The 26,140-nt window shown below is 45.9% G+C and overlaps 1 protein-coding gene across 8 annotated transcripts in view; it reads left to right on the top strand.

The window, feature by feature from the left end:
- The first annotated feature begins 2,066 nt into the window (after positions 1-2,066).
- Positions 2,067-26,140, top strand: part of CYTH4 (cytohesin 4) — a 60,109-nt gene continuing 36,035 nt past the window's right edge. For 3 of the 8 annotated variants that reach the window (XR_006171810.1, XR_006171808.1, XR_006171807.1), the window contains exons 1-14: positions 2,067-2,182; positions 6,912-6,994; positions 9,173-9,273; positions 9,516-9,582; positions 12,605-12,723; positions 13,098-13,178; positions 13,836-13,948; positions 14,511-14,659; positions 16,097-16,208; positions 16,723-16,799; positions 17,141-17,212; positions 18,023-18,177; positions 18,482-18,921; positions 23,404-23,466. Coding sequence is in view for 4 of the 8 variants with exons in the window: in XM_042837624.1 (XP_042693558.1) it covers positions 2,164-2,182; positions 6,912-6,994; positions 9,173-9,273; positions 9,516-9,582; positions 12,605-12,723; positions 13,098-13,178; positions 13,836-13,948; positions 14,511-14,659; positions 16,097-16,208; positions 16,723-16,799; positions 17,141-17,212; positions 18,023-18,177; positions 18,482-18,554 (1,221 nt within the window). In the remaining 4 variants the exon portion in view is untranslated. The other 5 variants (XR_006171809.1, XM_042837624.1, XM_042837626.1 and 2 more) reach the window with 5 other exon arrangements.

Here is a 26,140-nt window from a genome sequence, read left to right as displayed (position 1 = left end):
GCTGAGTGTTTTTGCAGTGTACAGAGGCATCCATTTTGGTGTTTGCAAGCTGCTTGTGGTTTGACCTACCACAAACACATGCATATGAACAGATCTGACCAAGTTGCCTATTTATGTCAAATGTGCTTGAGGCAATTAAATTAGCTCTTTCAAGACAGTGGCATAGGTTGGCATGTCTTATTGATGTCAGCTGAAACACTGTTGAAACTTCTTTTCTTTTTTTAATGGAAAAAAAGAATGATGTCAATACTGGAGGCAAAATGCTGGATCCAAACCCAGTAGAGGAATTAGGACATCAGCTGTGAGGCAGTGAATTCTTTTGCGATGCAGCTTGAAATCCCAAGACAGGTTAAAACTCTTAAGACTGGGCTCTTGGCAAGGTATGGTCCAAAGGCAGGCTTCTCATTAACTCTAAGAAGCTGTGCATGCTGACAGTTAAGGCAGACATGGGTACGATAATTCAGAAACAGTTTGCATAATAAGGCTTTCTTTCTTCTCCTGCCTTTTTTCTCTTCCAAATAAGCTGCTAGCTTCTCCTCTTGAAATACTGACCCTGACCACAGCAAGTGAGTGGTGAATCTTTTTGACTAACTCTTCCTAACAAATAAAAATTATTTGTGACCTTGTTTACAGCTGCCTATGTGAAGCCACTTGGAATTTATTTTGCCTCTTGACACAATGCCTTCAGTGTTGGGATATCTCCCATTTGTTACTGAAGGTGTGTTAAAACACTTGTCCTCTCCAGTAGCCGCAATGAACCTATAGCACAACCATGGGTAACAAACAACGAATACAAAAGACTGAGAGGAAGGGAGGGCAAGTTGTGTTTTTCTCTATGAGGTTGAATGGACCTCAGCCAAGCTTTCCACAGGGCCTTTATTTACAGAAGATCTCAGACAAGAATGAATTAACAGGAACATGGGAAGGTTGTAGCCTTCCTTTTCTAATGAGTCATAGATTTTTGATCTCACATAAATCCATTCTAAGTGGTGGCAAGTGCACATAGATGTCAGCTGGCAGCGTGTAACGCATCTGAAGGTTATCTCTTATTTTTCTACACATAAGAGGCTCTTGAAAACTGTACCCTGCTGTCTCATGGAAAGATGATATGTAGAAGTCTGGGCCATTTCTCTTTCCTGCTCGAAGTCTGCGGTGAGTACAGCAAGAGCTAGGAGTGCTAAGGACATAGAGTGCACAGAAGGGTGTTCCTCAATAGCTTCAGTCCTGATACAGGAGGCAAGACACATCAAGCCATATCTGATTAGATTTTTACCTTGATCCATGTATTCACCAGTTCTTTTGGCTCTGATGTGGTGCTCTCCCGTAGCCTTCTCTTTTTTTTTTTTCTTTTCCCCCACACATTACTTTTGTCAGAAATCTACTACATACAGCAAGAATGTCGGTGTACATGGTAACCAAATACAACTAACTCAGGGGGAAGTGAGAGGAACACAGCCTTCTGAGAATATGTGGAATTGATGGGGAAAGAAAGAGCATCTCTTTGCCTCTAGTGACAGCTCTTCCAACGGCAGAAGTACTGCTGAGCTTCAGACAGGACTTCTTTTCTCCTCAGTTCACAGCTTTTTGGTGGAAGAAAGGAGTAAGACTTACAGTGGGTAGTGAGGGAGGGAAAAAAAGAAAAAAAAGCCCTTCTCCTTCAACCAACCTCTAGAATGTTCATTCATACATACTCTGCTGCAGAATTAACACAGAAAGAATCTTTCCTTTCAAATAAAACCATTTCCTGAATCAGAGGGGTTTTCTGAATCAGGATCTTCCTTTTTTTCTCCATTCACATAGGAACATCTCAGACAAAATGCTGCAGTACTGTCTCTGTGAATGTCAGTCCCCCCAGACACAAATGTGGGCTCACACATTCCCTCCAAACCTGCTGGGATGGAAGTACATTCATGGATTTGCATTTCAGAAGTAGTCAGGGAGCTTCTGTAAGGCCAGATCAGTTTGCACACAGTTTCCCTCACTGATGCAAGCTCATGCAATGTGGTCGGAGGGATGAGGCGGAGCAACAAGGCAGCCCGTCCCCCTCATGCTGCTGCGATTTTGGTCTCTAGCTCCAATTTGTTTCAGTTCTGTGAAGCATCTGAACAAGCAGAAGGCAAGGAGAAACACAGCCCCTGTGGAAAATACATTAGGACTTTCAGGATGGACTTTTGTCCTGCTGGTAAGACTTCACCATCTTTTGTTTTGTTTTCTGTGGGGGCTGTGCACAGCCTGAAATCCCAGTAGTTGGAGTGGATGCTGCAGCTAGTGTCAGGAGGAAGGAGATGGTGGAAGATCCCTGGTGGTATACAGCTAATTGCTTGTCAGCCTTGACCTGTATAATTTTACTTGCTCTCCTATAAGCCAACTCCATTCACATCAGGAGAAATTCTCCCACTGAAAATGGTCTTTGTACGGAGAATGTCTATTGCTGTGGTCCCTTGTGCCCTTGTGATCATGACCTGAGCTGCAGAAACGGCACAGGGATATTAAGAGTTACATGTGGCACTTGGTTGAGTACCTATAATTTTTGTCTTCCCTTCATGCAGCCCTGGCACAGCTCACAAGCTCCTCAGTGGTGGTTCCCTGTGGCCTGCAGGAGACAGTTTGCAGAACTTTTCATGCAGTTGGGTGTCCCAGTGCAAGCAGCTTGCTAAGCTTTTGGCATTAGAAGCCTCTCTTGCATATACACTTGTTGAAGGTGATTATAGGTGATTATACTAGGGTTCCACCACCTCCAGGTGGGCCTGCAGGGTCCCAAAATAATCTTTAGGGCAGCTGCAGATGGGGAAGATAAGTCACATCTGAAGAACTGAGAGAGATCTTGGGTTTTATTTTCCTAGTTTGGCAGATGGTGGATAAAGTGGTTGGTCTCCTGCAGAGAAATGGAGGCTTCTGGACAGAACTTTTTCAGCATCCTGGCTGGGGAAGCTTGATGTGTCTTTAAGTCTGAGCAAATGCAGAGGACAGAGGAAGAGGATAGAATTTGGGCTCAATAAGCACCAGGGAGAAAAGGGATGATCTCGCAATGACTGTGCTGTGACTCATCTGTCCTGGCCAGCTCTTGTGTATACGATGTAGAAAAGAGAGAGCTCCTAGATGGGTAAACAAGGAAAGAGCATGAAAAAACAGCATACCAGGCTTGCTTGCCAAGGAAATTGCTAGGACCTGTGGGAGCAGAGCTTTTGTGGGCATCTGGCTATGCGCATTGGTGGAGGCGGTTCTCTTGAGAGCAGCTGGCCCTCACTACCTGAAAGAAATGATGGACCAAGTTACTGCAGGACCAACTGGGCAGGAGGAGGCAGAATACTTCATACAGATGGTCTTTCACTCAAGCTATGCATTAACAAGCTATTTAAAATTTACACACTGTGGTAGTGCAATGGGATCTTGCTGAGGAACGATGTGAATTTGCTCAGCTTTGGCTAATGAACAGCAGAAACTCCACATCCAGGGTTAGGTTGCGGTTGGACCTGATGATCTTGAAGGTCTTTTCCAACTTGAGCAATTCTATGATTCTATGATTCAGAGCCCTGCATTGCCTTGCAAATGGGCCTGTGCTGTCATACCATGTGTGGGTAGCATGTAGATTGGTCGGTATCCATTCTACAGACACTGCCATCCGTGACAATCTTCCTCTGCTATTTCTGCAGCCCATCCTTCAGCTCTTCTATGTACTCACATTCCACTCCACATGCTATATGCTCATGCATATATTTTCACCTGGGATTGAAGGTCTCACTTAGCATGTGGGCAGTTCTGGACAGCTTGTGTCAATGCGAAAGGAACTCAGCACCACAGTACTCTTTGCTGGCTACATGAGCACTCAGACTTTGGGGTAACTCCGTCCTGCCCTCCAGCTGGGGATGCTGAGGGCATCAGTCACTACAGCTGAAATTGAAGTCTGTGTTTTGTTTTGAGAGGCAGCACTAAAAATACAAGGCTGGGCAATTGAGGAATGGTCAGGTCTTTGTATCTGAGAATGCTCTGAGACTGGAAAAGCAACCTAAAGAGCAGGTGAGAGTCCCGCGTGTGCTATGCTCATGTGCTATCCTTTCAACATCTGCTCTCTGAAAATAAATTCCAAGCAGCAACTTCAAGTCCTTTCTGTAGAGGATGCCAGCTGATATCGACATAGTGAGCTGTGCATGGGCCAGCAGAGTTTGGTTTGGGTGATAACATTCTCCTGAAAGCTGTGGGTGTTTTTATTCGCACCTGTGGGTACTCTTCATCAGTGTGAAATTTCCCTTGTGCAGAGAACCCTGAAAAGGGCTACGCTTCATCTGTGCCTGATCTAGTCCTAGAAAGAAGTGGATCTTACTGGTACTAAGGACTTTAGGATGACACTGAAGCCATTCCTCAGTGTTCTGGTGCAGGGCTGAATTCCCTCTGCTTTGCACAGTTTGGGAGTGAGCAAACTGTTTTGCTCAGAACCTCCCTCTCCACTTGGTGTGGCTCATTTTGAAAGTGGAGAAGGAAGGAGAGGCAAAGCAGTCTGCTCCTGTTCTCTGCTTCTCGCCCAGCTGCCTCTGCAGTTTTCTGTGCCTTGCTGTGGACAGTTCCCCAAACGAGCTTTTTGCATTCACTTCCCCTAATTATAGACCCCGACGCATGCAGTAATCTTGATGAAGAGCCTCAAAATAACCTTGAGCGGTGTTAGGCCTCCTGTTAGGGAGCAGAGTAGCATACAGGAACTGGCCTCAGAATTATTTTCTGAAGAAATTAGACTTAGTTTAGGAAACTTAGAAAACCTTACAAGGACCTTTTCTGCACTTTAGTCTAAATTGCCTTGAAATTTTTCTCCATGTGTTATTTTCCTTTCTATTTTGCCCTTTCCTGTTTATCCATGACTTGATTCCCTCCCCTTCTCCATGACTCACATGCATTTTCTCCCCCGACGTAGTCTTTCCCACATGTTTCTCACTCTAACACACCGGGCAGGTGAATCACTTGGGACATGAGATTTTCAGATGTTCAGGAGGAAGGGACATAGAGTTATTTACAGTGTCTGTGGGGGTCGTGTGGGTGAGATGATGCCCTCTGGGAGCCTCAGGTCTCTTTGAGATGCGTTAGGCTGCTTCAGTAGATGTGGAACAACTGAAGCAAAGCAACCAGACACCGCAGTCTTTGCGCGTGGGGTGGGGGAAAGGGAGGTTCCTCAGGTAAGTCCTGCTGCAGTAATACAGCACAAAGGGTCTGAATGAGAATTTGCCAAATAATCACCCCAGTGATTCCATAATTATCAGGCCCTGCAGAGGTGAAGGAGATAAAGCTGGAGAGGCTGAATCTGGCATCATCTCCTGCAGGCTCAAGAGCTGTGGGAGGCAGCTGAAAGCCCAAGCTCTGCTCGCAGGCAGGGCTGACATTCAAGGGGAAGTCAGCAGCCTGCCTAACAAGCAGCAAAGCCACTGGATGGGGGATTAGGTTTTTTACCCTCTCACATTCAGGTTTGTTTGTCTCAAGCTGCTGGGTTCCACAGGTTTTCCTGCCCTCTTGACTGGCCTCAGCGATAGTCAACTTCTTTCAGCTCCTCATGAGGGCTCTTTGCAGATCTGGGAGGGGAAATAGGCAGTTCCCATTCCTGTCTTCGTGCTGGCTGCTGGCCCAGTGCTTTCCCCTCAGAGGTGCAGTGGCCTCTCCCCATGGCTGCAGGACAGATGGGGCAGAGCCTTGTGTGACAGCACATGGAAACCCAGACAGACAAAGGGATGGGAGGATGTCCATGCTTGGGGAAGGCAGGTTTATCTGAGCCATTGTGGACATGGCAGGAAAGAACCATACGGACTCCAAGATGACTTTGTCCTCTTTTCCTTTTCTCTGTCTTGTCTTGTTCCTTCCCCTTTTTCCCCACTCATATTTATAGCATTTGTTTTTCATGTGAGTGCCACATTATGACAATTTCCAAGACACTTGGTGCCACTTCCTCTTTTTCCAGGAAGATGAGAGGCCCAGGGGATTTTGGCTTATGAAGCAGCAGGGCAGGGTGTTCCAATAACCTAATGTGACTTCCTGGGAAAGCTTTATTTCTCTGTGTGTAGGATCCTCACTGCAAGTTGTGCACTGAGCTCCCAGCAGCATCACTGCCCTCAGTCTGTGTGTGTCCCCTATATTTTCCTGGGGCTTACCATCTGCTGTGCCTCTCTGTGGCTTCAGCCTCCTCGTTCTCTTTGCTGAAGAGGCTCTGTTTCATCACGATTATATTTAGCAGCAGTGCTGTCACCCCAATTCTTCTAGGCCTTTTATGAATCATGTTGTGGTCTCTTAGGCTCTGTTATCTGTTTGACTTCCTGTGCATTACAAGGAAGCCTGTTCGCATTTCTATATTGTCTGTAATCCACAGGGGGGAGGAGGGCAGAATAACAGCCTCCCACAGATGCTTCTTCTTCAGCAAGGCTTTCATCCCCTAGAACCTGTCCTCAGACTTGAAAGTCCTTGATTCTCTTTCTTGAGCCGTTTTTGACTCTAACTGTGGTGGGTCAATCAATGAAGCTAGTGTTTCTTCATGGGAGGTTTGGATGTAGATGGACTATTTAGGTCACAGCTTTCTTGTGCAAGAGGTCTTGTACATTGAGGTGACTGACACAAAAACCACCAAAGAACATTTGGTAAAGGCTCTTTGTTGCGCTTGCAGTGAGTAAACCGGGTTGTGTAGGCAGGTGGGTTGCTACAAGGTTAGATCAGAAGGCTGCTAGCAGAGAAGCTGGCTGTGAGGCAGGGTATAGGGGGCTGCTGCTGGCTCTGGACTGAGAATCATTTGCAAGACAGAGCTCGGGTTCAGTGGTTACAACAGCAGGGAGCATAGATGCAGGAGCACAGATATCAAAGCTGCTGAGGCACTGAGAGATTGAGGCAGCTTTTCCTGTGATATGTTGGCATCAACTATTCTCATAGGCACCTGTTTGCTCTTCCAGGGTCATCTGACCTGAGTGAGGCTGAAGAGGCTGAAATAGAGACAATAAGGCAGCACAGAGAGGAGCTCTTGGAGGACATTAAGGTAAGAACTATCCTGTTCCTTCCATCGTGCCTAGCCTTCTCAGAGCTGTCTTCACCAAGGAATCTCTGCACATAACAGTCCTGGCCATGCAGAAGTGCTTCTGCACAGGGCATATTTGCTCTGTCATGATCCAACTTGAATTCTAAGCTTCAGTCTGCCCTGACATACTTGTCACCAGCACTCATCCAACCTGTGATACTCTCTGCTGCGGGATTCATCAAGCAACATAATGGGATATTTGAGAAAGGGTTGGCAGTTCATTAACAGGGATTGCATATTTAGGGTAAAGGAAAGAAATATGACTTTACTAAGTCATACAGTCAAGGATTTGACTCAGCATTTACGGCTATTTTGAATTATCAGTCACCTTACCAGTTCTCTGATGCATCCCTCTGTGATTTTTAAATTTTTTGTTCTTTGTGTGGACCTTGCCAAGTCACTTTTGAAAGGTGTGATGGAAGGGCCTTCAACACAAACCTCCATAGCTGAATTTGCTTTTCTTCTTTTCCTTTAGCGGACTCAAACACTACTTCATTGACTCCTGAAGAGCCTGAAAATGACAAACTGAAAATCAGTTAGTAATACCACATCATATCCACGTCATGCATGGTGGTGGACAGCTTTTTCTCTTCTACACTATCATCTTGCACTGATTTTTCCACAACATGAGGAGATCCAGACTCCTAGGGAATGACTGAAGTTTTTCTTCATATAAAGAATTAAACCAAATTATCTGTGACTTCTCACACTTGCAGACTTAGCATCCCTGCTGCAAAAACAGAAAGGCATCATGTATCTTCTTCAAGAGTCTATGGATGCACGTGCATGTCGTTTGCTTGTGCAGTTTTCATCATTTTAGTTTTCAGGATGGGCAATGGGCACTGTGGGACACAGGATATTTGAACACAAATCCTACATTTTTTTTAACCTACTCTCGGCACAAGAAGAGGTACTAGACTACATTGACACTCATCTAAAACCCACAGCCATTAACTAATAGGGTTGTCCAGTGGAGCAGAATGAATTAAGGTGAAAGTGCAGCTAGAAATAGAACTTTTTTTTACCAGGTGGATTTCTTCATTAACTATTTAGCAATACTCTTTATCAAACAGACTTGAAGGGTGGTGCTGTCTGGGAGAGAGAGAAGGAATGAGGGTGAATTTCATCTTACTGTTATAGAGAGAAACACAACAAAAAAACACAATCATTTGAAATTCAGGAGATACGATCACAGCTTTGTGACATTTGTGCAATACCTGAAGCTTATTAAGGAACGCTTTCAACTCTGGCAGACTGATGAAACAAAATGGAATGAAAGTAAAAGCAGAACTTTGAAGTTGTGGGATGTTGGAGAACTTCACAGTTTCTGTACCAAGATTCATATCATAGCTGCATCCTCACTCCTAGCTGAGGCTAGATTAGTCACATAGCCCTTCTTTCCATGCCTATTCAGTTTGTTAAAGAAATAAATCAAGAGATTCCAGGAAGAGGCATGTAAAGAAGCACTCTTGCTCTGAAGGGAACCCAAAATGCAGAAGGAAAACAAGGAGATGCACAGATCTTGGTTTCCTTGGAAACACAGAACATCCAGCCAAGAAGGCTACCATTTCTTATGGATCTAAAGGAAACATTTGGATCTTAAATATTTTTTTGTCCTTCTCTCTTCTTTCTCCATCTAAAGACAAATATCCACTCACTGGTATTGAGTGACAGGAGCATTAGAAAGTATATTTCTCAACTTGGCCACTTCAGATCCACATTGACCTCCCAGTTACTGGTTCCATTTCCTCTGTCCTGGATGTGTAGCCGGGCTGTGCAAAGCAAAATCTAGAAGAAAATATGTGCAGTGGAGGGAGTGTCATATCTGACATTGTTTGAAGAACTAAAATCAATACTGGGATGAGTTCTCTGACTCTTTCAAGCTGACTGAGCTTGATTTTCCAGCCCTCAATGACAACAGACACAAGAATATCCTCTGCCCTTCTCTCCCATTTCTTTCAGCTGAATTCCAGCTTGGATGGGCAAGGTCACCTTAGAGCGATGCATATTTCACAGAAATCCTCGACTAGTTCTGAACAGCTGGCCTTTTCCTATGATGGAGGGATGAAAGAAGACAGGATTTGTACATCTGCTGTTTTTCCCTTCTCTGCCTTCACCCTCTTGATATTTCTTTTGCAGAAGCTGAAAGAAGAGATTGCGCAAGTGTTTGCAGAGATCGAGGGCTTCCAAAACGCAGAGGAGAGGCAAGAGGCAGACCAGAACCCTGGTGAGAGGACCAGGTAAGTGAGGCTAGTAAGTATTCCTTTGTTTCCAAAGCCTCCCTTAGTGTTGGGAAAACAGGAGCACTAATGGAATTTGTATCACAACAAAGGCAGGAAAATGAGGCCTGGAATGTCCTTCTGTCTCCTGAGATTTCTCCCTGAACAGACGCCCTCCCTTGATATCTGAGTTGCCTTGTGAGCGTTCTAAGTGAAGCATGGCCCTGTATTCTAAGTTTGGCTTTTCTTCTTTTTGTTTGTAGCAAACTATCACAGAGGGATAAACTTCTGTCCGTGGGTCGGAAGAAATTCAACATGGATCCTGAAAAGGTAGGATCTGATCATTCCAAATTTGAGGATAAAGCTGTGAGGAAGTGTTTCTGTTGAGTACTGGTCCCATCCGTGCCAAGGGAGCTATTTCCATGGACTGTGAGGCTAGTTTCCTACCTTACTAAGGCTCTAGTCAGAAGACTAGACCTTCTTACCTATTTCTGAAATATTCTGATAAGATCAATCTGTATTGCCTCCCCACATCATGTGTCCATAGGGGCCTATAGAGAATTTCATTAGGTACAAACCAAAACTAAGAGAAATAAAAGGCGGACAGCTTAACACTGTCAGTGTGTCAAGAGAGCTAAGCTTTCTTCAGTCCACCTCTTCTTGCTTGTGTGACGGTCAGAATTCATAGAATCATAGCATCATTAAGGCTGGAAAAGACCTCTAAGATGGTCTAGTCCAGCCATCCCCCTATCACTAATATTACCCACTAAACCATGTCCTTAAGTACCATATCTACTCTTTTCCTAAACAACCCTAGGGACAGTGACTCCACCACCTCCCTCCCTGGGCAGCCTATTCCAGCTGCAGAACCACTCTTGAGAAGAAATTCCTCTTAATATCCAACCTGAATCTCCCCTGGCACAAACTGAGGCCATTACTTCTCATTGTATCCCTATTATGAGGAAGAAAACGCTGATCTCCACCTTGCCACAACCTCCTTCCAGGTCATTGTAGAGAGTTATAAGATTTCCCTTGAGCCTCCTCTTCTCCAGACTGAACATCCCCAGTTCCTCAAGCCACTCCCCATCAGACTTGTGCTCCAGACTCCTCACAGCTCTGCTGCCCTTCTCTGGGCACACTCCAGGGTCTCCATGTCTTTCTTTAGTCAGGGGCCCAGAACTGAGCACAGAACTCAAGGTGCAGCCTCACCAGAGCTGAGTACAGAGGGACGGTCACCTTCCTGCTCCTGCTGGCTGCACTACTTCTGATACAAGCCAGGATGCTGTTGGCCTTCTTGGCCACCTGGGCACACTGCTGGCTCATGTTTGACCATCTGTTGATTAATACCCTCAGATCCTTTTCCACCACTCAGCTTGGTCTTGTGGAAGCTCCTACAGTTGGTCTCAGCTCATCAATCTGGACTATTGAGATCCCTCTGAAGGGCCATCCTACCCTCGGGCAGATCAACACTTCTGCCCAACTCAGTGTCATCTGCAAATTTACTCAATCCTCTCATCCAGATTGTCAGTTAAGATATTAAATAGGACAGGCCCCAGTACCGACCTTTGGGGAACACCACTACTGACCAATCACCAGCTGGATTCAACTCCATTCACCACCACTTTCTGGGCTCAGCCATCCATTCGGGTTTTTACCCAGTGAAGATTACACCTGTCCAAGCCACAGGCTGCCAGCTGCTTTTAAGGAAAAACCACAGTCTGCATTGAACAATTGTTCATTGTAGGCTAACTGCAGCTATCATCTTGGATTGCTGCTGGTCTGAGTGACAGCTTTAAATGCCTCCCTGCTGAGACCATGAAGACGTCTTCCCCAGTGTCTACACTGCATCTGATGTGCATGCCAGCCTCTGGACATCCCTCTGCCAGTGGGAGCTGTCTTTGAGCACTGATAACAGTACACACAGATCATGTGAGAGCGGATTCTCTTTTTGTCTTTCTGTCTGACCTTGGTTTGAGGCCCCAGAGGCATCTCTTGCTATGGCACTTTGCCATGACATGCAGAAATGCCTGAACTAATCCTGACCCCAAACCGTTTTAGCATTATTAGTTCAATGCTGATCAGCCTGGTCAAACTGCTGTACTATGTTCCTGTATTGATTTTAGTTTAGAACAGGCACACACAGATCTTTGTTTATTGCTTCCCTTTTGGTATAAACTGGAGTCTTGTAGGTCTTGCAATGCAGGGAACTTTCTTTGTCCCTGCTGAGGTTATGTTTCATCTAGGCAATGTTGATGAAATGAGTTCCCATCTCCAAGCGCTCAGGGTAAATTCCTGAGGCTACGGGAGGTAAACACTAGAAATACAGCTGAACAAAATCTTCTGGGAGAAACATTCTAGTCTGAGAAATGGAGCTCCACCATCACTGCAATAATTTGCAAAATTAAATTGATCTAACTGAAATTTCATCTGGGGAAAAAGGAAGGAAAATAGCGTGGAGAAATCTCTCAAACATTTCAATTTCTTCCTTTGGAACTGATTTTTCTTTGGGGCATTTTAGAAATATTTTCTTATATATTGCAAGACAAAGTGAACTGATTCTGTTGAAGCAGAACATTTTGATATTTCTAAAACAATATTCATTCCTTTACTGTATTTTGTGAGGAGAATTGCAGTGTGGTCTGAAGAATTGCAGTGTTTCTAGATAGTGCTCTTAAGCTGAACAACAGCTCAAATTTCAATGACTTTGGAAATGATGGAATTCTCTCTAAAAATAAAATATTGGCTGTTTGCACAACCTGATTCTGACTCTCTATCTTCCTTAAAGAACACACTCCATCCTTGTTGGCTTGGGAGAATGGAGTTTACCAGATTGCTGACTTTTCTGTTCTGTGGCCTGCAAAAAACTTCAGGAAAACAACACAGTCTCAGGCCTACGTTTTTGCCTGAATACTTTTTTCAATAACGTCTGCTTATTTATTTTCAAACAGTTTTTTTTCTTTAAGTTTCTTTGGTTAAACCTGACTTTCAGGAGCAGAACTCTACAATATTTTGACCAAGAATGTTAAAAAGAGCCCTTTTGACTTTACTTTAAATATACATGGCTGTTTGAACTTTTGAGCTACACTGCCCTTTTCTGTTTGCTTGAATTTCCAGTTCAGTGAAACATTTGTCCAAGTTTAGGGATGAAATGAGCATGATACCAGTCCATCACAGTAGATAAAAATGGTGGGAATAAGAAGGAGAACATGACTATGATCTCCCATGGAGGGGTTGAGGAATAACAGGAGACAATGCTAACAAAGCCAGTTAAGTCTGACATTAGAATATTTAAGTTCTAATTTCACAACAACATAAAGATCTGTCTTACTTTGCTGTCTTGCTTGTCCTCCAGGGGATCCAGTACCTGATCGAGCAGCAACTATTGTCCTCAGACCTGCAGGAGATTGCCAAATTCCTCCACAAGGGTGAAGGCTTGAACAAGACAGCCATTGGCGATTACTTGGGTAGGAGGTAAGAAACCAGCTGTGATAAAGAGGTCCTTTGGATGCCCTGTTCTGCATAATCTCTCTCAGCCACCATTTTAGATGACCCTTGGCAGATGCTGAGACTGAACATGACCTCACACTACAGTAGGCTGGGTGAGCAGTGGACACTGGGAGATGTCCTTTAGAGTGTGGCTGAGGGTGGCTCCATGGGTTATCTGTCTTTCCATCTATACTGGAGTCAGTCTCAGACAAGAGTGGTGCCCATGCATCTTGGTTTCTTGCTGGTTGAGGGGAAAGGGAGTCTGGGAGGGAGCAAGATGCGTGTGATCACACCAAGGAGCATCCAAATAGAGCAGGGACACAGCTCTCTACTGACCTTTTCCCTTTCTCCTCTCCCAGAGACTCCAAAAACATTCAGATTCTCCAAGCCTTTGTGGCATGTCACCAGTTTGCCAACCTCAACCTGGTGCAAGCACTAAGGTGAGTGTTCAAGAAGTAAGAAATGGAGCAGGAGCCTGTTCAGCCACTGGGTCTTACCACACAAAGAGGTCATGAAAGCCCCAGTGAGATGAGATTGGGTTTCCCAAGGCTATGCTATGTGTGTTGGCTCTACGCTGTTTTTCTGTGAATTGTAAACACACCTTTCTTTGGTGGACTTTTTTCATGGTATTCTGAATGGATTAGCCTCATGCAGGGATGATGGGGATAGCAAGGTGGGTTGTTGTGAGGTGGAGGGTAGGGACAGGGTAGGTTATTTTTTGTACTAGGAAATACATTAGCTCACGGTGCCCATTATGTCTGTGACAAAGTGATTCTGTCCTGGAGCATCTTGTTCTCTTTAGGCAGGCCTTCTGGCAGGGCTCTCTCTTCAGGTCCCTGATATCTTGCAGAATGCTCAGTAGGGAAGAAGAGTCATGATTTACAGGATGCTTAGCTCTACTTCTTTTTAGAATGTTTAAGGGTGAGCCTAGGAAATTTTTAGAGAAAGGAGCAGATCTCCTGCTTGATGTGCTGCATTGTTTTCCTGCTGTGATGAGACAACTTCCTTTATTTCCATGGTGTCCCATGGGCTGAGGGAAAGGATAAATATTCCTTGTACACAATCTGACTAACTCTCTGGCATGCTACTCCTGCTAGACAGTTCCTATGGAGCTTCCGGCTGCCTGGGGAAGCACAGAAAATTGATCGCATGATGGAGGCCTTTGCCAACTGGTACTGCAAGTGTAACCCAGGAGTATTCCAGTCCACAGGTATTTATAGGGAGAAGAAGGCCTATAAAGCAAAGAACCACTTTGTGTTAGAGAGAGGAACCTTCTTTCCCCAATCACAGGGCATAGAAAGCATCCTGTGAAAGTGAGGATGCTGTCTTTCATGTTCTCTTACTTGAAGCTAAAGAAGGCAGACCAGAACTTTTTGACAGGCTGATGGTCTTCTGTCCTCTTTCTTCTAGTGTACTCCAGCCCGTCCCAACAGGGAGCAGGCTTGAGAATTGCTCCCAGCCCCACGTGAAACATACCTCCTTGCATCATGGGTACCACTTACAAGCATGGGTCTGTAGAAACTTGCTAGCAAAGCTTTTACCTGACCAGGTCTGCCCAAATTGCCTACTAGGGAATCATATCCACCACAGGAGATCAACTCTCCTCAAGTCCTGTCTGCCTCTCTTACACCAGGGAGAGGGGAGATCTCCTCCTAAATCTGGGAGGTTGAAGCTGTTCACTAGCAACTGGAAGACTAGTCACCTGTTAGCATGTGGATTATCTGCTCTCTAAGAAAAACGCCATCAGTCCTGGTTTTCTTTCTCATTGACAGATACATGTTATATACTCTCCTTCTCCATTATCATGCTTAACACCAGCCTGCACAACCCTAATGTGAAAGACAAACCCCCCTTTGAAAGGTTTGTGTCCATCAACCGAGGCATCAATGATGGAGCAGACCTGCCACAAGAGCTCTTAAAGGTAAAAAAGGCTTTCCCATTTTATCATCAGTCCCTATTTTCTCTCTGGGTCAAGCTTCACCCTGAACATAAGGTCCATTGGTCTCAGTGTAATATAAGACTACTGACCTTCTGCCCTGTAAGGGGAGAGCTGCTCAAGGAAAAAGGTATAAAATGGAAGCTGGAAAACATGAAAAATGCTTTGGAGAGTGACTGCAGACATGCTTGTTGGTGAGGACATGTAGCAAGAGAGATATTCAGAGAATAGCAGTGAACAGTGGTAGCCTTCTACATAGGGGCAACTGTAGAATCCTGCACCTGGGAAGGAATAACCACATGCATTAGTGCAGATCAGGGGCTGACCTGCTGAAAAGGAGCTCAAGGAGAAGGACCAGTGCATCCTAGTGAACAGCAGGTTGGCCATGAGCGAGCAGTGTGCCCTTGTGGCCCAGAAGGCCAATGGTGCATTACAAAAAGCATGGCCAGCAGGTAGAGGGAAGTGATCGTCCCCCTCTCCTCGGCCCTGCTGAGGCCACATCTGGAGTGTTGTGTCCAGTTCTGGGCACCCTGGCTCAAGAAAGGCAGAGAACTTCTAGAGAGAGACCAGGGGAGGGCCACCAAGATGATGGGGGGCCTAGAGTATTTCATTGGTCAGGACAACAGAGCCTGACCTCTTTTGCACAAGAATATATCTGTGCAAGTAGCACCATCAAGCCCAAAATGAATGCCTGAGGCTTTTAGAACACCTTTTCCAGCACCTTTAAAGCTCTCAGCAGTCCATACCATCTCTGATCCCAGAGGATGAAGGGGCAGAAGGGGGATGGAGGCAGGAGACACAGCCCTTATCAAAGCTGGAGCTATCAGCTTCCCAGGGGCTCAGCAGGCACAGGGCCATAGAATCGTAGAATCATCTAGTTTGGAAAACACCTTCAAGATCATCAGCTCCAAATGCCTGGGTTCTGTGAAATACATCTCTTTATGGTTATGCAGATGCATGTGTTGGTCTTTGCATTCAAGTTCTCAGCAGAATGTTTGGTTATTGGATGGTACACCACCAACCAGGGCCTAAATGGGGCTGCAGTCACTGTCACCCCCCTCCCACCCTTTAACTTCCTTAGTGCTACCTTGTTATACCCTCAGCAGTCGCCATAGGACACGCTGTGGTCAATCACTGCTGCCAGTCCTGATGAATTACATGGTTTCCGAAATGGATTTCCTTTATTTTTAACTCAGGGTGCAGAAGAAAGCTTGCAGACACTCTTGAAACAGTTTGAGGTGTATATTGAGGGCTGTTGAGAGCTAGTGCTCACTGTTACCTCCTTTCCGATTCACTCACCTGCCCCTGGGTAGAGTGATGTACCAGATGGACCTGAAATGATTGTGTACAATTTTTGTCAGAAATTTGTCTTTCTTTCTGTTTATTTTCTCTTTCTCTCCTTGATCCAACGCTCTGGTGCAGAATCTGTTTGACAGCATAAAAAACGAGCCATTCTCTATACCAGAAGATGATGGAAATGATCTCACGCACACTTTCTTCAACCCTAACCGTGAGGGCTGGCTCCTGAAACTAGGTCAGTGGGAGCCTTCGTCTAACTCCTCGGGATTCCTCACCTTCATGCCTCTCTCACATCACAAATTTCCCCCAGAAACCCACTCAGGCATCCAAAACTCACCCTGGCACCAGCATCTCCATTGTCCCTCCCTCCCGTCTGGTGTGGTGAGCTGAGGCTGACACCTGCTGTTGAAACCAGCCGCCTGCTCTCTCCTCTTCTGGCCCTGCTCCTACAGGTTCTCTCTGCTCAAAAAACAAAAACAAAGCAAAACAAAAAACAACCACCACCAACAAAAAAACCCTGTTTCTATATATACATACATATACATCCCCTCTCCCCATCCCTAGCCTCATCACAGCAAAATCCCTCAGCATCCATCATATGGTGGTGAGTACCACTGGTACACTGGTGGTAACGACCATGGTTTTCTTCTGGGGACTGATGGCTACAGGGAGAGCGTGCATGTGTGTGTGCAGAGTAGGGTTGGGGGAAGGACAGCTAGGAGTGAAACTAATGGATTTTGAACCTTTAGGAGGACGTGTGAAAACCTGGAAACGTCGTTGGTTCATTCTGACCGATAACTGCCTGTACTACTTTGAATATACCACGGTAAAGGATGAACTCTAGGTTGTGAACTTGTACTGGGTGGTTACAAGCCTCTGAGGGGCCGGGGAGGATAGGGGCTAAGACTGCCTCACACTGACAGACTGAGTTCAGACCTCCTTCCTTTCATATACCATTTCCTTGGCTGTGGTCTGGAGATAGTCTGTGCACCGAAGCTGTTGCTGGGATCTCTTGTTATCTAAGGTTCCCATAATGTAAATGTAGGGATCTCCCCAGGCACACACTGCTTTTGTTCTACAAAGGTGCACATGTTGGGGAAATCAGAGGGGCTGTGGCAAAAGTGTAGGGATGATGTTTGGTGTTAATTCCTGTTTCTTTGACTGCAGGACAAGGAGCCTCTGGGTATAATTCCCCTGGAGAACCTATCAGTCCAGAAGGTGGATGACCCCAAAAAGCCAGTAAGTCTCGTTTGCTTGATATTCTGCCAATAGGAGGTTGGTGGGAAGAGAAGGTTCTCACAAGCTGGTGAAGGCTGAGGTGGCTTTGGGAAAAGGATGTAGTGGGGAACAGCAATTTCCCAAGCCTGTGTGTACTATACTTCTCAAAGGGGAGGTGCCAAACTGGGTTGGAACCCACTCTAAACACAGTTGTACTTTAACAGACAACCATTGGTCTGAGAACCATCCTTTTACTGGCTTAATTGTATGTACACATCTGTATGTTGGAAGAGATGAGTACACAGAGCTGGCTTCTATATATACTGCACCAAAACTCTCCATAATGAGTTACATGATGTGTACTCCAGGCAGTGCTGTGGGGTTAAGAAACTTTCAGGAAGTGACACTTTTCCTCTGTGCATCTTCCATGGAAAACCACTTTGAGTTTGGGAGAAGTGCCATTTGTCTTGTGGTAGCAGACAGAAGAGAGAATGCTGTGTCTACCCAAAAGTGGAAGATATTCTCATGTGTGGAGCAGGATGACAGATGCCATAATGCATAACTATTGCTACTTCACCTCTCCATAACACCTGTTTTTATGTCCAACCCCTCACAGGAGGCATGTGCTTACCTAAGAGGGATAGCTTGAAGATCTAACTCATGGGGCGATTCTTGGGGCAGGGAAGATGAGACCCCGTAGCATTGCAAAGACAGAATGCTCTTGTCCCTTTTGAAATCTTTCTGAGCCTGTCATCTATGGCTGAAAGCAACATAGCTTCCTTGATCCCTCCTGTCATCTGCTGCAATTCCATTTTGTTCCCTTTCTGACAGAATTGCTTTGAGCTCTTCAATCCCAACTGCAAAGGGCAGAAGATCAAAGCCTGCAAAACAGATGGGGATGGGAAGGTGGTTGAAGGCAAGCACCAGTCCTATAAGATCTCTGCAGCTACACCAGCAGAACGTGATGAGTGGATTGAGGCAATAAGGTGAGGAGACCTTAACTGGAAGCCTGAGCCTGCCAAAATGTTCACACAGTTTATCTGGCTGCTGGGGAATACAGCGCGAAAAGGGGAATGAAAATAACTGTTTGTAGCCTAACAACCACTTGATGCCAAAGAGTTTCAAGGTCCCTTCTGGAGAACCTCTAGACACAGCTTTGATCTCTCCTATTTGCACTTCTCCACTCCTACTTTTTGGTGAGCTGTTTCTCTGTGCAGATTTAGTAGGCTGCCTGTGTTGTTCTCTGGCATTAAAATTCTTGCTCTTTCTCTCATTTCTGCCTATATTCAGGACTAGCATCACACAGAATCCTTTCTATGATCTCGTCTCTGCCCGAAAGAAGAAGATTGCCAACAAAAACTGATCCCTGACCTGGTCGCTGGCAGCAGGAAGATGTAGTTGTTGAACAGCATCTCTCACATGCTGGGCACTTTCAGGGAAGAAATTTGGGAGGATTGGCACCTTCCCACTTGGCATGAAGATGACTGACAGGACAACTTACCAGATTTGCTTCTTCTCCTTCCAACCCAAAGGCAGAGGAGCAATCCACTGAGGACTGTCAGAGCTGTGGGCACAGCACTTCCCGTGTCATTGCTCAGAGGCTAAACGTCAACTGGCTTTTGGCTTTCTCCATATTGCTCCAGCTATGAAGGGCAGGATTTGAGGAGAGACAAGAATGCCTCCAGAACACCTTCCAGCCTGTAGCTGATCTCTACAACCATCAAGTGAAGGTCATTTTTCTGTGTGAATGCTATCGAGACAGCAAAGCATAGTCCAGTCAGTTGTGGAGTAGATAAGATCCATTGGTTTTTCTTCCATGAACAGATGTGTTGTGGTTGTGTCAAGGTGGCACTAATGTTTCAGGACTCCAGGGTGAAACCAGAGCACAGAGGATGGTAAGAGTACCTCTGTGCAGATCTCTTCTTTGCCTCTTCCTATAGCCATGAGGGCTGTAATTCTGGGAAGTCCCTGCTCTGCAGCTGAGTCACAGGTTTTAGGAAGTAATTTATGTTAGATAGGAGATAGGGTGCACACTCTATGTAGAGAGGCTCCTGAGCAAGGAAAGCAGCTCTGGGTCTCTGTCTCTGGGACTGGCTTCTCTTGCTACTTTGGGACTGGCCATAGGTCTCCCCAGGGAAGAACCCCAAATGCTATCTCTCCTTCCGGCTGATGGCTACCCAGCAAGCATTGCTTGCCCAAGATGTGTATCTGAAAGGTCTGCAGCCAGAAGGCATGATAAATCAGAGGTGCATTTACATACACACACGAGCATGAGCACACAGAGGCATTCCCATCTTCACAGATCGGTTTCACTTGGAACTTGCTGTTTTTGGCTCTTGTGTGAAGAAATAAAAGTATCTGAAACAAACGGAAACCTCAGGGCAGCATGATTATTGTGGTGATAAAAGCAGAGGATGTGAGATAAGAGTGTTGTGTTCTTGAGCATAGCAAAGCAGCCTGAGCTCCAGCACAGCTCTGCAGTGCACCCAAGATGCAGGCTGAGCAGTGGCACCAGCAGTGGAGGAGGAGAAAATGAGACAGGAGAAAAGGAGCAGGGACTAGTGACACTGTCTGCAAGCAGGGAAGGGAATGGATATAAATACCAGAGAATTGCTACAGAAAATTACACCTGCAAGATGAAAGAACTTGATAAGCTATTGCTATCTCGTCCCTTTACCTTTCAGGGCTCTTCCTGTAAATAATGGTGCTCTGCTTCTGCCTTTTTGCTTCCTGCAGAGGGCTCTATCCACCAGGAAATCTGCAGCAGGGCCTGCACCACCGATTATTCATTTTGGTTATTTTTGCCCGAGCCACAGGAATGTTGAATTAATTTCAGGAGGCAGGGAGTGTATCTCAGAGTTGAAGCACGCACACACCCTGGAGAAGGAACGTGAAGGTTTTCTTCTGCTTGTGCTTGTGAACGTCTCCTGCATTGAATCTCTGTGTTGCTGATGTGATACAGAGTGAGTTTTCTGCCCGCTGCTCTGCAGCACGTGCTTGCGCACGCATCCACTCTTGCTGTGGGTGCAATGCAGGGAGGCAAGGTCATGGCCAGAGGTGGGAGGAGAAGTCAGAATCTGGTCCCTCATCCCAGAGACATCTCCAGTGTATATAAGAGAAATACAGACAAGCACTTGGCTAGTAGAAGATGCCCCAGAGCCTAGTATTTGGGTAAGGAATTTCTATTCTACTGCCTCTCAGGCTCTTGCTCTGTTTGCCAAAAGCCATCAAAATGCAGCTCTTCTATCCACAGTCTGATAATTCATGCTGAGCTCTGCCTGAGCTTACCTGGATTCTTTCTATGACAGCAGTCTGTCCAAGCTCTTTCCCATCAAGGAAGGTGTGTAATGGCTGCCCAGAGAGCTGTGTATGCCCCATCCCTGGAGGTTCAAGGCCGAGTTGGATGGGGCCCTGGGCAGCCTGAGCTGGTAGGTGACAGCCCTGCCCACATCAGGGACTGGGAAATCGATGATCTTTAAGGTCTCTTCTGACCTAAGCCATTATATGATTCTGTGATCAAACTGATCACAAGATTGAGGTAAAGATAGACCAGATTTCCCTTAGAGGTTGAGGTAGGCAGAGACACAGTATGTTTCCAGACACAATTAATTCCCAGACCCCTTGCTCAATCTCCTCAGTGCTATGAACACAGTAGTACCAAACATTGTCCACCAGCATCGCAACTCAGGAGCTCTTCAAGTGCTATGCCTGCCCCCATGCCTGCTGAATACCAATATATTTGTGCAAGGAGGGAAAAAAATGAAAAAAATTGGCCAGAATGTTCTGGCTTCATCTATAAAACTTGACAATCCACTTGTATTAGGTGTGCTTTGGCAGCCACGCTCGGAGCTGTCACAAACTTGTGATGGGAACGACTTGTGTAAGAGGAACAGCACTACCAGGCAATGATTTTCTGGCTACCATCATACGTTCCCTTTTCTGAGGGTGCTGCACAAATGCACACCTACACACAGAGAGCCCTTCAGGTTCTAAATCTGACAGGCTGCTCTCTGGTAGACATGTTCATTTTTCTGCTCGTAGGCAGCATATGTGGGTCACACAGACACACATGCAGAAAACTGACACTTACTCTCTGCCAGCCCAAGGATTCCAGTGCGCACCCAATAATTCATTTTCATAATAAATGTCTGTCTGTTTCCATAAAAGGGTTGGGAGGAGAATATCACCGAAGTGTAGGATAGAGCACATCAATGCATCTTGCCTCCTCCCCCTTCTTTCCTTCCTCCTGTTCCTGTTTATCAGCTCCTTTTTGGAAGGCTAATACATTTTAAAAAGCCTTTCTAGAAATTGCTTGCAAGTGACACAGATGGAGCAGCAGAGCCAGCAACCTCATTCAGTACCGCTTAGTTATCTAAGCAAAGAGTAGAAAAAAACCTTTGGGATTTGGAGGGGAAGGGCAGTGTAGGTGGTAGACTGAGCAGAATTTTGGATTCAGAGCCCATCAAAAGGTAGAACGTGTCTTTTCCCAGAGGTGTACTGCCTTTGGCAATGGGAGATCATCAGTAAATGGAGTGCCCATCTGACACCATCCATTCCTGGTTGGCCTGAATCTGCTCAGTTCTATGTCATGCATCCTTTAACACAAAAGGAAATTCAAACAACCCTTTTCTGCCAGCTGAACAGAGGTTTTGGAGCAGGACTGCAGCCTTTCATCTCTCCCTGTCTCTGTGATAAGCCATCCGCAGCAATGCAGGGGTTGCAGCCAAGAGAGGTTGACAGGTTTGCCAGCTCATACCATAAGCCTGGAGAAAGAAAAGGCTCTTCCAAGGCCCTCAGGGGGACAAGAACCTCTGGAATCGGTCATTTTAATGGAAAGAAGCACAGCCTTGCCATATCTAAGATGGTTTGAATGAAGCAGTCAGATCTGTGGGGGGCAGCAGGAGCTTCCATCCTGCCTCCCATCCCTTCTTGCCTGGAGGTGGGGGCTGGAGGAAGCCCAGGCAGATCAGGGTCCACACTTGACCAGGCTGTCTTGAACTGTCACTGCTGTCACATATGCAGTGGCTCTGCTCTAAAGTGCCTGCAACAGGGGTGTGCAGCAGTCTTATCTCATTGTGCCATTTCAAATGCTGCTGCCTCCCTGAGATGAAGATGAATGTGACCTGTCCTGGGTTATCATATTCCTATGTATAAGCCTGTGTATAGTCATCAGTTTGCACCTGGAGGTTGATGCTGGTGGCATCTAACTGTGACAAGGCTGTGTGTATTGACCTGAAGGGGATTACAGGGAGCAAGGAGGAGACTCAGTGATGAATAGTGACAAGAACATGTCTTTCATATCATATCACAGAATGGCTTGGGTTGGAAAGGACCTCAAAGCCCACCCAGTTCCAATCCACTGCCATGGGCAGGGCTGCTACTCACCAGCTCAGGGGGCCCAGGGCCCCATCCTACCTGGCCTTGAACCTCCAGGGATGGGGCACCCACAGCTCTCTGGGCTGCCTGTGCCAGTGCCTCATCGCCCTCTGAGTTGAAAATTTCTTCTTAACGTATAACCTAAACCTCCCTTCTTTTAGTTCAAAGCCATTCCCTCTCATCCTATCATTATCAGACCATGTAAAAAGTCATTCCCCCTCCTGTACTCAAGTACTGGAAGGCTGAATGAGGTCTCCCCAGAGCCCTCTCTTCTCCAGAATGAACAAGTCCAAATTCCTCAGCCTTTCCTCATAGGAGAGGTGCTCCAGTCCTCTGACCCTCTTCACGGCCCTCTTCTGGACCCTCTCCACATTACTCCTGTGCTGAGGCCTCAGGCCTGGATGCAGTATCCAGGTGTGGCCTCATAAGGGCAGAGCAGAGGGGGACAATCCCCTCCCTCTCCCTGCTTACCACCCCTCTTTTGATCCAGCCCAGGATACTGTTGGCATTCTGGGCTGCAATAACACACAGCTCTGGAGCTGAGATGACACAAATATCTAGACCAAGTAATATATCACATCTGGGCAGAAGTGCAGGGAGAGGAGCATATGCCCTGCTAGTACAGCACATCTTCACTCCTTATCTTGCTGGAAAAATTGGGTTAGAGGTCCCCTTCTGGTTGTGTCCAAACACAGTTGTGTTCTGCATGCTCACAGTCACACATACTCAAGCGTATCTGTGCATGCACGTGTATCATGGCCAGAACTTAGGAAAGGATTATGATGCTAAGGGACATTGCAAGGTGAGACTTTTAACAGTTCCTTTTTTCTTTTAAGGTACTAGGCTCACCCTAATGCACCTACGTGGAAGAGATGTTTTCTTCTGCTCCTTTAACCATGGTGAGTGGAAGCAAGGTTCCTGGGGATGGCTAAAGAGGTGGTGATTTGTGCAATTAATGTCTAATCAGTTCTATGAATATTTATTGCTCATCAGCAAGCTCCTGAATGACAGCAAAGCCCCATCTGACCAGAATCACATTCACAGCTAAACCAGAGACTCCTGTGGGCTGCGCAGATATGAAAGTGTATAACCATGCCATTGCTCATGGGAGACATAGAAACTGCTAGAAAATTCTACTCCAATCTTTTATGGAGGAGAAAAAAATTGACTTTTAAAAATCAACTGGCTGGGGAGAGACGCCTTGAAATACTCTGATATATTAACAAACTTAACCCATGACTGAATTTGAGCTTGTTCTTTGTGTGTGTGCGTGCGTGCTAATTTATTTTCCATTGCAACGTGGGAGAGAAAATAAAAGGGAGAGAAATATCAATTCCTGCACCTGTGTGAAAAGTCACCTAACAGTCAGGAGCTTCTTGGTGCTTGTCATTGACCCTCCCCCAAAATGGCATGAAGTCTACAGAAAGGTACTGTTTTGCTTCCTCAAGAAATACCGCGTTCAAGGACTTTCTGCCATCATCAGAGTTCTGATGCTCACCCAGCAGTTGGGCTTGATGATCCTTATGGTCCTTTCCAGCTTGAGTTATTCTATGATTCTGTGATATCTGTGCTCCTTTCCAGAATTTCCTTTTCTCTCCTTGCCCTGATTCTTCCATCTCATTCTTTTCTCCGTCTCTTCCTTCCTATGGTGTCTCCTTCAGCTTGATCCTCTCCATAAGGGTTCCATTACCATCCCATCTCCAGCAAATCCCAGGGAGGTGGTGCAGTCACCGTCCCTGGAGGTGTTCCAGAGCTGTGTGGATGTGGCACTGAGGGACGTGGTCAGTGGGCATGGTGGGGATGGGCTGATGGTTTGACCAGGTGATCATAGAGGTCTTTTCCAGCCTCAATGACTCTGTGATTGATTGATTGTAAATCTGCCTCTTCCCTCTTTTCCCTACCAGCAATGCTGCTTTTCCATCTCTCCCTGCACCTCAGCCAAGCTGTGCCTTGGGAACTCCAAGTCTGCCCTGGCAGAGCTCTAGGGAAACCCCCCTATTACCGATGCAAAGACTTTCTAAAACCAGAGCCAAACTCCTCAGCTCACCTGCAGCTTGGGTTTGTGCTGAAGGCTCTGCCAAAAGCCCGTTATTACCTAAATGAAAAAGATACATGGCCCTCCTGGAGAAGGAAGAGACACAGATAACAGTGATTTGTCTGCTGCCTGCTGCCTTATGGCTGAGAAAAAAGCCCCATATTCCAGCAGGGCTTCCAGGACCAGCTCTTGGTGGAGAGAGAGAACAGTGAGGGCTACATTTGCACTTTCTGCATGGATAAGATTCCATTATTTCTGCAGAGGGGTGAGAGAAGAGCCTCTAAATTTGCACCACAGCTATCCCCTTCCTCTAATGCGGTTGTGCTTCAGCCTATACAAGACTGGAATATACAAAACGGGAGCCAGTAATAGACTCAGAATAAACATCAAGGTATCAGAAGAGGGCAGAAGAGAGGGCTGGCAAGCCCAAAGCCATTATCATAGTGTGAAAGGGCTCTGTTCTGCAAGTGTCTGGCAATTGTTTTCCTTGCTGCAGCCACTTGCTTCAGAGCTGTGATTTCAATACCCAGGACTTAATGTGCTGCTTGACCTCCTCTCCACAGGGCATTCAACAGGGAACCATGCTTTGCACACAGAGATGGGAGAAGGACCTCAGGAGAGGCAACGGGAAGGGATGGGGGAGCTGGCAGTTCAGGTCCATGAAACCTCAGAAATTCCCAGAAATTCCAGCTGACCTTACACCCCTGTCATACACAGATTCACCTCACAATGGCTGATGTCCATGCAGCAGCATCTTTACTCTGCTGCAGTGAAAACTGATGTAATGGTGGGTAACACAGGTGTGCACGCACGTGTTTCTTTTCCAGTACAGTACCTTCTTCTGCCCATTCACAATTTCACCACATCTCTGTGCCAAGCTAGACCTAAATATCCCCAACTTACCCAAATGTAAAACCGTATCTAAAATACACTGTTTTATTTGAATATCCAGGGGGCCTTTGTTTGGTTATATTTTGAGGTTATTTTCTCTCTCTGGAGAAGAGAAAGTACCTCACTTCTCTCTTTCCTTTCTTGTATTTGATATGAGAATTGAAATTGTCATTTGATTCCCCCAGCTCTAGGTGCTGAGGCTTTAAGGAAGATGTTAAATATCATGATGTTTAGGACAAAGCAGTGAGATTTGCATCATTTCCATGCAGTTCTTTCATCAGATAACTCAACTCCTGCTGTAAAGTGTGTTCTTAGATTCCTTTCTTCTCCCAAATGCTTACCCTCCTCTGTTCCCCAGCATCTGATCAAAACACCCCTGTACCACCTGCAGCTCTGCTCAGTCCTTTGTAATCACACACAGAAGAATCCTTTTATTCTTTAGTTTTTCTAACTTTTATTTTAGAAAATACCCATGTTTGACGTATGGCTCCATAGGGTAACGTACAACATTCCTTCCCAGCTTTGCCACAGACTTCTCCATGATTCCCTGCTTTGTTACAGACTCACCTGTGGTAGCTCCTCATCTCCGTTTCCCAAATTCAGCAGTACACCCTCTTTTCTTCAGAAAATCAAAAACTCAGAATGTG

Source organism: Centrocercus urophasianus, unplaced genomic scaffold (genome assembly GCF_019232065.1).
Source record: "Centrocercus urophasianus isolate 14NV4802_14NV808 unplaced genomic scaffold, USGS_Curo_1.0 seq_73, whole genome shotgun sequence".
Taxonomy (NCBI): Eukaryota; Metazoa; Chordata; class Aves; order Galliformes; family Phasianidae; genus Centrocercus; species Centrocercus urophasianus.
Note: the sequence above shows the minus strand (reverse complement) of the source record. Positions and strands in the feature narration are given on the sequence as shown.